The sequence below is a fragment of the Panthera pardus genome, unplaced genomic scaffold (genome assembly GCF_024362965.1).
Source record: "Panthera pardus isolate Hobbes unplaced genomic scaffold, ASM2436296v1 HiC_scaffold_16, whole genome shotgun sequence".
Classification (NCBI taxonomy): Eukaryota; Metazoa; Chordata; class Mammalia; order Carnivora; family Felidae; genus Panthera; species Panthera pardus.
In genome coordinates, this window is record NW_026526721.1 from 94,822,815 (window position 1) to 94,837,224 (window position 14,410).

General features: G+C 34.9%; 1 protein-coding gene across 1 annotated transcript in view; it reads right to left on the reverse strand.

The window, feature by feature from the left end:
• The window catches only part of PRKCI (protein kinase C iota), a 72,143-nt gene that overhangs the window by 18,887 nt on the left and 38,846 nt on the right, over positions 1–14,410 (reverse strand). The window contains exons 5-11 of the mRNA XM_019440549.2: positions 12,198–12,283; positions 10,486–10,626; positions 7,418–7,472; positions 5,698–5,756; positions 2,409–2,585; positions 1,884–1,981; positions 751–837 (exon numbers count right to left, since the gene is read on the reverse strand). Of these exons, the coding sequence (XP_019296094.1) occupies positions 751–837; positions 1,884–1,981; positions 2,409–2,585; positions 5,698–5,756; positions 7,418–7,472; positions 10,486–10,626; positions 12,198–12,283 (703 nt within the window). The remainder of the gene's footprint in view (positions 1–750; positions 838–1,883; positions 1,982–2,408; positions 2,586–5,697; positions 5,757–7,417; positions 7,473–10,485; positions 10,627–12,197; positions 12,284–14,410) is intronic.

Sequence of the window (14,410 nt, forward strand, 5' to 3'; positions counted from 1 at the left end):
AAAAATAAAAAAATTAAAAAAAAAAGATTTCCACTAAGTACTTACAAAAATAAAATCTTTAACCTTTGTTACACGCATATACAAACTCATACGCCTCATCTTTTGCGGAGCACAACAGGGTGAGAATTATTGCTAATTATGAGTACAAAACAAAACAAATCATGGCACTGATGAATTAAACTTCTCCAAGGCCATGATCCTTCCCTACCTAATTCCTCCAACATATAAGCAATTTACAATCTTATATAATGATGTCAAATTAAGGACAGAAAATAAACAAATAAATAAATAATATTTAATGCTCTTTTCTTATTCATCAACATGTATGAGATCAGAGAAAAAAAAGCCAAAGGCAGAACAATTCAGAAATTGTAATTACAGGAAGAATAGTCAGAATTACATAAAACCTTAAGAGGAATTGTTTTATTACTCTCAAGCATATACAAATAATAAGTGTAAATCCATCAATTATTTCAATGGTGGATGTTGAATAGATAAAATAATTGGGTTTAGTAAACTGAAGGCTTCCCCTTGAATAGTTTTTATACTTTTCAATTACTTACGTTAATATATGTAAATACATAATGTTACACATATGTTATAATATAAACTTTTACCTTAGCCTCTATATGACTTCCAAAAAATTAACTAGTATCAAAATAAGTGATTTATCTACCCTTTCAAACACTGGCACATAAAAAGTCCCATAGCATCCCCTACCCACGACCCCAGACAAAAATCCAACGGTACCTGGCATGTTCTTCAGGAAGTTTTCTTTGTCGCTGCATATGAAACATTAGATCTCCTCCATTTACATACTCTATGACAAAGAACAATCTAAAACACAGAAGAGATAAGAAAAAAAAAAACCCAAATGAACATAGGAAGGAAAAAAGAGAGGCAAACCAAGAAACAGACTCAACTATAGAGAACAAACTGATGGTTACTGGTGGGGAGGTGGATGGGGACGATGCATTAAATGGGTGATGGGATTAAGGAGGACACTTGTGATGAGCACTGGGTGTTATAGGTCAGTGATGACTCACTAAATTCTATACCTGAAACTAATATTACACTGTATGTGAATGAACTGGAATTTAAATGAAAACGTGGGAGAAACAAAATTAAAAAGAAAGAAAGAAAGAAAATTAGCAGGGCTTAACTCTAGGAACTTTACATGTCAGTGGGCTTAAAAAATAAAAATAAAAAAACACAGGAGAGAGCACATGACACCAAAATCCAAAACGAGGCAGTGTAACTTTGCATTTCTAAACACTATAGAGAGCAGTTACAACATAGAGAGCATTCTCCAGATTTATCCTGAACAAACACTCCAGGAATTTGGCGGAAACAAAGGGTAGTTGGAGAAGAAAGCTGTTTAATCACAGAAGACACAAAAAAGTAAACCAGCATAACTGTGAGAACTGCTTCTTCCATTTGAAAGTAGTACCACTAGCAATCCAGAGCCTCTTACTCTCACCTCAACTTTGGCCCTTGCAAAACAAGTCTTATTTAACTGTCACTTAAGGTAAAGAAGTTAGGATTTCTCTCTCTAGTTAAACTCTAGGAAACTTTAAGTCCTAAAACTAGAATCTTGAAGATACTTAAAAAGTTAGATTTTTAGTGCCATAATTATGACCTGGTCTTTTTTTTTTTTTTTTTTTTTTTTTTTTTTTGCCCAAAGCAGGAAATTTCCTACTGCTGATCCACCGTTAGACGGCTATCACTGATTGGAGTATGACTAGCAGGAAATTTTAAGCAGAGTACTCTTGTGTCCATCTCCATGTCTTCCGCTTCCGGCTTATAGCAGAAAGCAGTTTTCACTGTGTAATATCCCAAAAGGTGTAGAGCCCAGGAATCATTCCATTATCTTTCAATCTTACCTGCTTTCTGTCTGAAAGCAAGAATGCAGCCCAACAAGAAAAGGATGATTAGATGCCTGCTCAAAAACATGCTTCTCTGTCTGTACCCAATCAATATCCTATTTCAAAATATGAAAGAAATCCATGTCAAACTGAATTATCATCAAAACTATGATAAATTTGTTCTTAGTAATTCAATTATCACAAATACAAGTAAGTAACTAACTACTACTGCTTCATGATAATCATGAAACAACAGCTTATATACAAAAACACCAATAAATCTTTCAGTATTATGAAACAGTCTAGAAAACTTCTACAAAGATCAAGTACTTTTCCTTGATAATAATATGGGTTGATTTTTATTTCTTAAAAATCTAGTAGTCATCAGATTACATTAAATATATCTTTTGTAATCTGTTTGAAGCATATATTTAGAAATGTAGACTGAAATGATAAGACAAAACATTGAGGTTTTCTCTGAAATAGTACACTTAAGCCAACTTAACAGTTCAGAAATGATAAAACATCATTGTGCTTACTTACCTCATCATCATTGACCAATTCTTTTTTCACAACTTTCATTGCATAAATACGATCTGTTTTTTTTAATCTCACCAATAATACTTTGGCATAACTTCCTCTGCCTATTACCCGAAGCAAATCAAAATCTTGAAGACCTAAACTGGATGAAGCTTTGCCACTTTCTCTGGTGTTCATTGCCTGTCGAGAACATTAATATCAAATAGTTATACCTGGAGGAATTTTGCATAATACATTATATTTCCAGTACCTGGTTAAGATGTTTTTTAAGTATTTTCTGATTTAAGTTCTTAATAATTCTTTTCTTATTCATTCCAAACGATATAATCTACTCAAGGAAAGGATGAATTCATGAGTTGAGGTCAGAAGGGTACTGATAGGAACGGAGAGGGAGTTGAAATCTGAGAAATGTTAAAGGATGTCTTAAGATGTGATAACTTTGGGTATGAAGACAATGGAGATACGTGAGTTAAAAAAATGACACTAACTTTGATGACTGGGAGACTGGAGGTAATACTGACAGAAAAACAAAGTGTGCACATAGGATAAGATTAACAGAGCTGTTGAGATAATGGGCTTGGTTTTTCATACTGAAGATACAAGATACAATGGGATTGCAAGATTAAAGAGTCCACTGGAAGCTTGATATATCAAATCTGGACTAATGAGCGGATATATTCAGAGATATTTTTGGAAGCTATAAACAGAAAATAAGCATGAGGCAGCTTAACTAATGGAAAACATTCTTTTCTACACAATACCAAGCTCTTTTGGAATGACAAAACCAGCCTTATAATCCATTTACAACTAGAAACTTGGGCTTCTGGTAATTTATAGACAAGACCGAAGATAATCTGTTTTAACACATCTGCAAAATCCTCCACATACAATCAACATGTACCCATAAGAATTAAGTATGAATTTTCTCAAGTGAAGAGTATCAAGAAAACAAAGAGCAAATTTTGAGAAAAACTAGTAAGCACAAAAAAGAAAAAAAAAAGTATCATGAAAACTGAAGGAGAATGAGGTTTCAAGAGAAGGGTCACACAAAAATCTAGAAATAATAATCTGATGTGATAACAAGAATAAATAAAGAGGAGTAAAAGAAACCAGATTAGAGTAGATGAAGAAAGCATAGAATGGTAAGAAGGAAAGGTAATATACAGACTTTAAATGTGGTTAACTGGGGGCGCCTGGGTGGCTCAGTCGGTTGAGCATCCGACTTGGCTCAGGTCATGATCTCGCGGTTCGTGAGTTCGAGCCCCGCATCGGGCTCTGTGCTGATGGCTCAGAGCCTGGAGCTTGCTTCTGCTTCTGTGTCTCCCTCTGCCCCTCCCCCACTCACGCTCTGTCTCTCTCTGTCTTAGAAATAAACATTAAAAAAAAAAATTAAATGTGGTTAACTGAAACTACAAAAGAGAATGAAATGGAACAAAAGCACAGTACCTTCACAGAATCACTAACAAGACAGAAACCAGAAACTAGTGGTATGCCACCTTTAAAGGATCTAATAAAACAAACCCTGCTGATCTATAAAAATAGCCTTCAAAACAAAAGTGAAATACAAACATTTTCAGACAAATGCAAACTAAAGAAATACACCATTAGTACCTTCTCACTAAAGGAAATATTGAGTTTTTCAAGAAGAAAGATAATCTCATGCAGATAATATAAAATATAATAAAGGAGTATATATAATACAGGAATAAGGGAAATGGATAGCCAAAACAACATTGGCCATATACTGATAACTGTTTTATCTGGGTAATGGATACAGGGACTTTGTTATACTACTCTGTTTACTTTTTTTTTTTTTTCAACGTTTTTTATTTATTTTTGGGACAGAGAGAGACAGAGCATGAACGGGGGAGGGGCAGAGAGAGAGGGAGACACAGAATCGGAAACAGGCTCCAGGCTCCGAGCCATCAGCCCAGAGCCTGACGCGGGGCTCGAACTCACGGACCGTGAGATCGTGACCTGGCTGAAGTCGGACGCTTAACCGACTGCGCCACCCAGGCGCCCCAACTCTGTTTACTTTTAATTGTGCTTGAAATTTTCCACAATAAAAAGGTGGGAATTTATTTATTTATTCATTGTTTATTTTTGAGAGAGAAAGAGAAAGCACAAGCAAGGGAGAGGCAGAGAGAGAGGGAGAGACAGAATCCCAGGCAGGCTCCACGTTGTCAGTGCAGAGCCCAATCAATGCAGGGCTCGATCTCACAAACTGGGAGATCATGACATGAACTGAAATCAAGTCAGGTGCTTAACCAAATGAGCCCCCAGGTGCCCCAAAGTTGGGATTTTTTTAAAGGTAACTAGGAGTAAAACATAATATACCTATCAAATATTGGAAAGAGATGGAAAAAGGGGGAGGAATTGTGAACAAAATCTTTCTGGCCTGCAATACATAAAGTTGGAAAATTGAAGAGTTATAAACATAGGCATAACTAGAAATGATTAAAAAGAGCTGCCTCTCAGAAGTCAAAGTGGGAGTGGAAGGTGTGAAACATGATGAATCTTTTCTTTTTTTTTCCCCTTAGGATTTATTTATTTATTTTGAGAGAAAGAGAGAGCCCAAGTGGGGAACGGGCAGAAAGAGTGGGGGGAGGGAGAGAGAGAATCCCAAGCAGGCTCTGTGCTGTCAGTGCAAAGCCCGACATGGGGCCTGAACCCACCACGAACCATGAGATAACAAACAGCTGAAATCAAGAGTTAGACACTTAACTGACTGAACCATTCAGGTGCCCCTAAGTCTTTTTCACTACAAGATATTTTTTAAAAAATATTATTTTAATTAAATATCTTTAACTAAAAACTTACTGCTTTAAAAGTTGATAAAACATTTAATAGAAAAAATAATAGTATTTAAGATGCTTAATCATTTATACTTGAAATAAACAACTAGCCCATAATATGGAAGAATCTACAATATATCTTAATAATACTACCAAGTATTCTAAACCTCACTCTTATATTAAATTAAAATTTTAATAATTTTTTAGATTATGCTGTCTTAAATAAAAATAAGTTACCCCTGTATGGTTATTAAATTTGATTTTCTCCTGTTAAAAAAATAAATAAAAGGATAAAGAAGTTATCCCACCAGATTTAATTTAAATGAAATTAGCAATTATTAGATTAAATCAGAATAAAACTCAAACATCATTAAAAATCATTCTTGCATTTTACCATTATGATTTAAAATCTAAGCAAGTTAATTTTCATATTTTTTAACTGTCAAGTCTTATTAAAAAGCTAATGATGTAATATACAATAAAACTAATTATCTTACCTCCTTTTCTTCACCAACTTGGTCCAAACTCTCATGACTTGAAGGATTATATGGAATTACTGAAAATCCAATCCCCCCCGACAAAAAAAAAAAAAAAAGGAGAAAAACAATAGTACCCGTTAACTGAGCTTGACTTAAAGTGTTCTCATGATTTAAATTTCTATTTCAGAATAAGTTTTCATTATTTAATTTTATTTTTTTAAGTAGGCTTTACTCCCGGAGCAGAGCCCAACATGGGGTTTGAACTCACAACCCTGAGATCAAGACCTGAGCTGAGATCAAGAGTCAGATACTTGGGGCGCCTGGGTGGCTCAATGGGTTAAGCGTCTGACTTTGGTTCAGGTCATGATCTCACGGTCTGTGAGTCCAAGCCCCCATCAGGCTCTGTGCTTACAGCTCAGAGCCTGGAGCCTGCTTTGGATTCTATGTCTCCCTCTCCCTTTACCCCTTCCCCCCCCCCCCCAAAATAAATAAAATATAAAAAATTAAGAAAAAAAAAAGTCAGATGCTTGACCAACTGAGCCATCCAGGCACCCTCAAGTTTTCACTATTTAAAATGGAATATTTGTCCTACTAGTAATAAATTGTATGTATTTATGAGTCAATTCCTAATCTTTAATGAGAGTAGAGAACAAGAACCAATTAACAGCCAAGTATTGATTTTAACAAATATTTTTGTTTTTTTAAAAATATTTCTCCTCTTCACAAAGTAATCAATTCCTTCTACAAGGATGACTCCATAAACCTTAATTATTTTAGTATGACTAAGGCATAGAGAGAGGGGGCCTTTGGTTTTTACTCCTCACTTTCTTCATACTCAAAAACTGGACTACAGGTTTCTATTCCTTGGAACTACTTGGGGCAAAAACAAAACAAAACAAAACAAAACAAAAAACACCCATATTTCACAGATTGCATGAACAAGAGACTGTATTCTGTCCTTCCAGAAAAACTCCCTCATCTTCCTTTTCTTGACTCTTCTGAGATCAGTATGCTCTGTCCTGGTTAACAGCTCTCCAAATTTCCCAGATACATATTTAAGGTTCTGTATCTATTTGACATTGGAACTCACATGATCTTTTTTGAATTTTCTATACTACATCTCTATATCTTTTACATAATTTCTACATCTTAAATTTTTTTTTAATGTTTATTTATTTATTTTTCAGAGAGACAGGCAGAATGCGAGTGGGTTAGAGACAGAGAGAGAAGGCGACACAAAATCCGAAGCAGGCTCCAGGCTCCGAGCTGTCAGCACAGAGCCCGACACGGGGCTCGAACTCATGAGCTGTGATATCATGACCTGAGCCGAAGTGGGATGCTCAACCGACTGAGCCACCCAGGTGCCCCCATAATTTCTACTTCTGATAATAAAGCTTTTAATAAAAACAGATCACCTGAACATAGTCAACGTGGCCCACAATATCAGTATGTTTTCATTACTGAAAAAACTAGGTTTGCTGAATTTTAAAAAGGTCTCAGAAGAAATTCACCTGAATTAGGGAAGAGTCATTTGTTGTAATTTACATAGTTGTCTTCTTAAAATGCCACAGGTATATGTTAAATATTGTGACCGATAACACCACCGCAAAATATGGTAACCTAACTTCTTTTGGCAACAACATAAATGTTTTTAAATTTAAGTTAAAGAGTTACCTAAAGAAGTCTTTAAATGATACTTTGTTGATGAACAATGGTTAAGTACCAGTGGGATTCTTACCTGTCTGTGCATGGTCTGAATGCATGGATGACTGATCCATGGGCATCATTGGTTCCTACAAACATTTCCAAAGATATAGTAATTTAGTGGGTTCTTTTTAAATCCCAATACCTCTATTAATTCAGAAACAACATTATTTTGATGAGACACAGCATATTAAAATTTAAGCTTGAAAAAATAATAACTTAATAAGTGAGAATTGTTTTTACTATATTTAATTTACTTTAATTTTATTATATGAAACCATGCAATATTCTTGTGAATGAGGTAACATTAGTCACATTTTACAGATAACAGAAGAAACAGAATACTAACTTCAGACCATCAATTAGCAATCAAATTAAACTTCTATATACTCTCATCTGTTTCTCTTCTACACTATTCTTCCTTTGAGCTCCATACATTCACTTTATATCTCTAACAAAAGAAGTCATTAGTACATACGTTCCTTAGCTGAGTCCAGAGATGGACTTCAAAATGGTCTATAAACCTAAAATTTCATGGATTTTCCCATTTTTCGGAAGATTCTCAAAAGTGCCAATGATCCAAACAAGGAAAAGACATATCTTCTAGAAACTGACTTAACCCACTAACTGCCAATAACCTCAGGAAAAATGTTAACTCAAACTAAAGTGCTACTAATTCATTAATCTTGGATCCAGGTTTAATGAATACCAGCAAGAAAGGGTAAACTTGAGAAAGAACATTAAGTTATACAGTTATAGTTTCTTTTTTTAGATTTTTTTTTTTTTAAAGTAATCTCTACACCCAACATGGGACTCATTTCAATCAAGAGTCACTTGCTCTACTGACTGAGCCTGACAGACTCCCCTACACCATTGTAATTTTAAGCCTGTCTTAAAGACAGGCCTTTGGATTTTTCATTGTGTTTAGCATCCATCCTAAAATATCAATATAATCACTAATCCTGCCCCTTTCTTCCTACATTTATAAATGTACACAAGTCATTCCATCACCTAAGAATACTCAAGAATAACAACAGTACCCTAAATAAATTATGTTCACAAATTTTGGCCTTTGTTTTTTTTCCTTAAGATGGGATTTTCACCTCCCTAACTACAAACCCATTCCTGAGCTTATACAAACAAGCTAAATAATTCTGATTGCCAAGAGTCACTAATAATAACCTATTTTCACAATGTCCAAAGAAGGTATTATGAATAAACATGGTACACTCATTCTAGAAGGCAATTTAGAAAGATGTCTCCAGATCTCTTTAAAAATGCATATCCTTTAGGCCAGTAATTCTACTTCTGGATCCTTAAGGAAATAATAAGATTTATTTATCAGAAAGTTCATTATGATTTTCTTTACAGGGAAATTCAGAAAACAAGTCAAATGTTCAACCATAGGGAACACATTAAGTAAATCATGACACAGACATATAACAAAATATGCTAAAATTGATGAGGATATAGACAGACAGATATAGAAAGATGACCAAAATACATAGTTGAGTGAGAAAAATGGGTTGAAAACAGTATATATATGATCTCACTTTTGTTAAAAAGTATGTAAAAGAATGAGACCAAATCAAACATTATGCACATTCTGATGGATAAACACCCCACCTTCTATGAAGCAGTCTCAAAAACAACCCACAGAAACCAAAACCCAGAATCTAATTATAGGTTCAACTATAACATACAGAAAATAAAGAAGATGGGGAAACATTTTAAACATAACCATGGAGAAGCAAAGAGAGAAATTCTGCAACACTTTAAATGACAACATAATTTCTTCTACATTTAAATTTTAAGGGGGACAAAAGCAAGAGAGAGAAAGAGATGGAAGCATCAGTAAGTTAGAAAATATCTAGAACACATATCAATTAACTGCAAATATGGACTTCAGTTGGATCCTAATTCAGAATGAAAACTGTAAAAACAAAATTTTCACATTTATGAGGCAACTGAAATTTTGAACACTGCCTGGATGAGTATTTGATATAAGGAATTTGTTTTTCAGTTAGTTTTTAAAAGAGTTCTTATCTTTTAGATTTGTTTCAAAATTATATAGGATGACAGCAGGTCACTTATGGGGGGTGTATAGCTGAAATAATATCACTCATGAGTTGATACCCGTGGGAGCCGGATGATTGATATATGGAAGTTCATTATACTGTTATATCTACTCTTAAAATGTATTTAAAAGTTTTCCATTATTCTATATGAATACAATTATTAGATTATAGATTATTCTATATAGATTATTCTATATAGATTATTCTATAATCTATTCTAATAGATTATTCTATATCCATATAGAATAATGGAAAAAATTTTTAATGTTTATGCATATAAATCTGCAAAGAAAAAGGTCTGGAAGAATATACACCAAGACAATTACCTTTAGATAGGACATTTCATGGGGCATTTTTATTTTTATTTTTTTAATTTAACTTTTAATTTTTCAGTAGGCTTCATGCTCCATGCAGAGCCCAATGCAGGGCTTGAACTCACAATCCTGAGATCAAAACCTGAATGAGATCATGAGTCAGATGCTTAACCAACTGAGCCACCCAGGTGCCCCTCATGAGGGATTTGTATTTAATTTCTCTTTATTCATTTGTATTCTCTATTTATTCTATAACCAACACGTTTTAATTGCATATTTAAAGAAAAAGTGAAAATAAAATTTGTTAATTCAAAAACTCTCTACCTAGTAATCTCATACTTTAAATAGCAAACATGAAGCCTCTGATTCTTCTTACCTGATCTCTGTTTGGTGTGGATGCTCCAGAACAACGGGAGCTACAAACTAATGAGTTTGGCTTAAAGAAGAGAAAAAAGTCTCTTAAATGGTTTTCCCTACCTCTTCCTAATTGAGACCAGATGATTTTGTAGCAAATTAAATAAAGAAGTTACCTATGTACTACAAATTTGTAGTAACAATTCCAAAACTCACCATAGGTCAACTGGACTGTAAAGTTACATTCTGTAACAACACTGTTAAAACTGTGATTCCTTAGCACCTCCTTATTTTAGCCCTCTGTTCTAGTAGTGTTACTGAAAATGCTCTATTAAAAAGAGACAACTGTGTCTTACCGGTGGCATAGAATGCCGCCCACATTCAATTGTGACAAGTTTGTGGCACTTCTTATGAACCAGGAGTTTGCAGTTGATGCACTTATATCCCTGGCGTCCAAGTCCCCATATTCGGTCAGTGCAGATAGCACAGTGGGCACGCTGGAAAGAATAATTCAACAGTATTTTATTAACCAAAAGACAGTCGCAATTATTTGCCAACATTCTGCTCATAAAATAGTGAAAATAAGTGGCTTTCTTCTCTAACTCAGTTCCCTTCATCATACATAACTTTTCCAAAGCTAGAATAGGAAAATTGAACAGAAAAGAGTTTTGTTTGCAAGAGTGAAATCTGCAAGCATGTTGTTTTCTAACTTCAAGAATTTTTAGTCTTCACATAAATTCAGAGTATTGAAAATAGTAAAAGTGAATTAAACTTGAAAACCATATGACAGAAAAAGTTATGCAAGGACTCCCAAGCAAACATAAACCTTCCAGAATGTTCAGAAGTCAAAGCAAAGCCCTGCTCTCTTAAAGATTAATACCTAAAGTAATTATTTCAAAGGTTTTCAAATATTAGTGCTACTGAGAAAAGGACCTTTGTAAACCTCAGGTGGTAGCTTTTATTTACATTAATGAATCCAGAACATGGCACTAGTTTTACAATGGAAATGGGATCCATATATTTGTAGTTATCAAGTGGAGTGAAAACATGGACTACTGGAAATGTCTTTCAAACCTTGGCTCTGCCACTTACTAGCTGTGACATCTTGGGCAAGTTTCTTAATTGCCCCATACCTCAGTTTTTTCACCTATAAAATAGAAATATATAGCACCTATCTCACAAGTTGTTGTAAAGATTAAATGAGTTAATATGCGTCAAGCATTTGGAAAAGCACCTGGTACATAGTTAAAGCTAGGTCAGTGTTTTGCAATTATTATATTCAAAACTGAAAGTTAAAATTACAGCATTAACTGGTTTGCAAAATAAACTTTGCTTATTTTCTGGATGTTTGGAATTATACTTAAAAAGTCAACTTTCGGGGTACCTGGGCGGCTCAGCTGGTTAAGAATCTGACTCTTGATTTTGACCAGGTCATGATCTCATGGTTCATCGGATCAAGCCCCACATCGGGCTCTGTGCTGACAGCACGGAGCCTGCTTGGAATAATCTGTCTCCCTCTCTCTCAGCCCCTCCTCCACAAACACATGCACACATGCTCTCTCTCTGTCTCTAAATAAATAAAACTTAAAAATAAATAAATAAAATAAAAAGCCAACTTTATTTTAGCTAGGATAACCACATAATTAATCATCCACTCTGGAGCAGTTTTAAGAAGGGAGAGGCTATTAAAAATTATCTCAAGGGGCGCCTGAGCGGCTCAGTCGGTTAAGCGCCGACTTCGGCTCAGGTCATGATCTCGCAGTTCGTGGGTTCGAGCTCCGCATCGGGCTCTGTGCTGACAGCTCAGAGACTGGAGCCTGCTTTAGATTCTGTGTCTCCCTCTCTCTCTGCCCCTCCCTTGCTCACACTGTCTCTCTTTCTCAAAAATAAATAAACATTTAAAAAAAAATTTTTTTAATTACCTGGAGATAACAGGGATACTGCCCTCGGGCAAACTGGGAATGTTGTCACCCTATTTACTCCTTTAAAAGGGAAAACGAGACTTTACAGTAGTGAGGGAAAAAATAGATATCTCAAATTATCAAACATTTAAAAAACTATGGTTTACCCGGTTAAAACGCTTGGCTTGAAAAGTGTGGCCATTTGCACAATAAAGCTTTCTCCAGCGGCGTGCACCTCTGCGGTAGATGGATTCTGAAGAGAGATAAAAAGTTAAAAAAAGAAAAAAGAAGAGCAAGTGTGAGTAAAGTCTTTTTATAATTAAGTCTGTGATTTTTTTCATGATATTCACTGCAAGAAAAAAAATATTTGGATAAAAACAAAGTGAAAAACTAAAATAGATGCATCGAGGAACTAAATGAAAACAAAGCCCATGGAGTAAAACTGTTCAAATAACCATTCGGGCTTTTGTGTTTTTTAATTTTCCCGCAACTTTTATTTTGAAAAATTTTAAGCCCACAGAGAATCGACAGAACAGAACAAGAAACACCTGCATCCTTCACACAGATTTACCAATTACTAACATTATGCCACCTTTGCTTTCTGTCCTCTACACCTGATTTTTTTCTTGGAATCATTTAAAAGTAAGTTGCAGACATACCACTTCACCCTTAAACACCTAAATATCCACTGCCTTAGATTAAGGACGTTCCCCCTAATTCTGCTTAGGCACAATACCATTACCATGATTGAGAAAATCAACATTAATTCAATCGTCACCTAACATACAGCTCATAGGCAAACTCCCCTATTTGTCCTCGGAGTGTATTTCATAGCTTTCTTTTTCTCTCCAGGATCCAATCAAGATTTAAGCATTGCATTTGGTTGCTATACCTTTTTTGTCTCTTTAATGGATGCTGAAATATTCACAGTGCCGTATTTGTTGTTGAGTCTTCGTGATGTTGACTTTTTTTTTTTCAACAGGGTCCAGTTGTCTTACGTTATGTCCCACATTCTGGATTTGTCTGTTTCCTCATTAGAATCAGTATTAAATACTCTTGGCAAAAATAATACATAGGCGATATGTGTTGCTTATTGTATAACATTACGGGATAGACAAATGTCAGATTGCTGACTCCCACTTACTAGTGTTTCAGTCACTCCGTTAAAGGCAGTGATTCCTAGTTTTCTTCATTGTAAACGCACATTTTACTTTTCGTAGGTGTTCTATAAGGGACATTTTGCAATTTCAGGAATATTATCTTCTCCAATAATCTTTTTTTTTTTTCACTTTTTTAATGTTTATTTTTTGAGAGGGGGGGGGGAGGGGCAGAGAAAGAGGGAGACAATCTGAAGCAGGCTCCAAGCTCTGAGCTGTCAGCATAGAGCCCGATGCAGGACTCGAACTCAGACTGTGAGATCATGACCTGAGCCCAAGTCGAATGCTTTACTGACTCAGCCACCCAGGTGCTCCTCCAATAATCTTTAACCCAATAGTTTTTACAGTAATACTTTTTCTAAACAAATTAAGAGGTTCCAAAAGATCAAATCTAATCTACCTGTGTAATTTTGGTTAAATTGATCACTATTATATACATTGTCTATTAGTCATTAATAGTAATATTCCATAGTGATAGTTAATACTGTGGAAAGATTCCATTAGGTTTTTAAACTCATATTTTAAAGCAAATGTAGCACTGAATTTAAAATTAAGATAAAACAGACCAGTTGAAATGCTCTAAATTAGAAATCTAAAGATGGCATAATACAGAACCCTAAATATAAATGCTTTAATTTTTATTTATCTATTCTGTTAGGAGTAACCAAAGCAGAAAGTTTCTGTTAATATCTTAACCTGAAATATCTTCAGAAGCTTTCATGAAACTACAACTCGATATACCTTAAATTTAAGCATATTAGTGTTGCCGAGGAATTAAAAGAGCCAAGAGACCATATTAATAGTGATTAATCTTCCTCCATGCTCTAGTTTAGTAACATTTATTATACTGGGGGAGAAGTGGTATCAAATCCCCACCAGCAAATTTTAAAGAGTGAATATGAGCATGAAATATAGTGAAAAGTTAGGAAATTATTACTTTATCTGGAAAGTGTGCTAAAGACCCATGATCGATTTGGAGATGGGACTCTGGAACCAAGACCTGCTACAATGGCAAGTCTTTCAAAAATGCAGACCGGACAAAGAACATAGCTGCCTCTCCAACAGCTGTGTAAAGGCAGCCTACACTGGCTTTGGTCCATCCACCACTGGAACTCCAGCAAAATATTCTCAGCTGAACCCAAACCTAAATTTTTCACTAGAGCTTCAAGGCTCTACCTACTTCCTTATATTTCTCCATCTTCCTATATATATTACACGTCCCC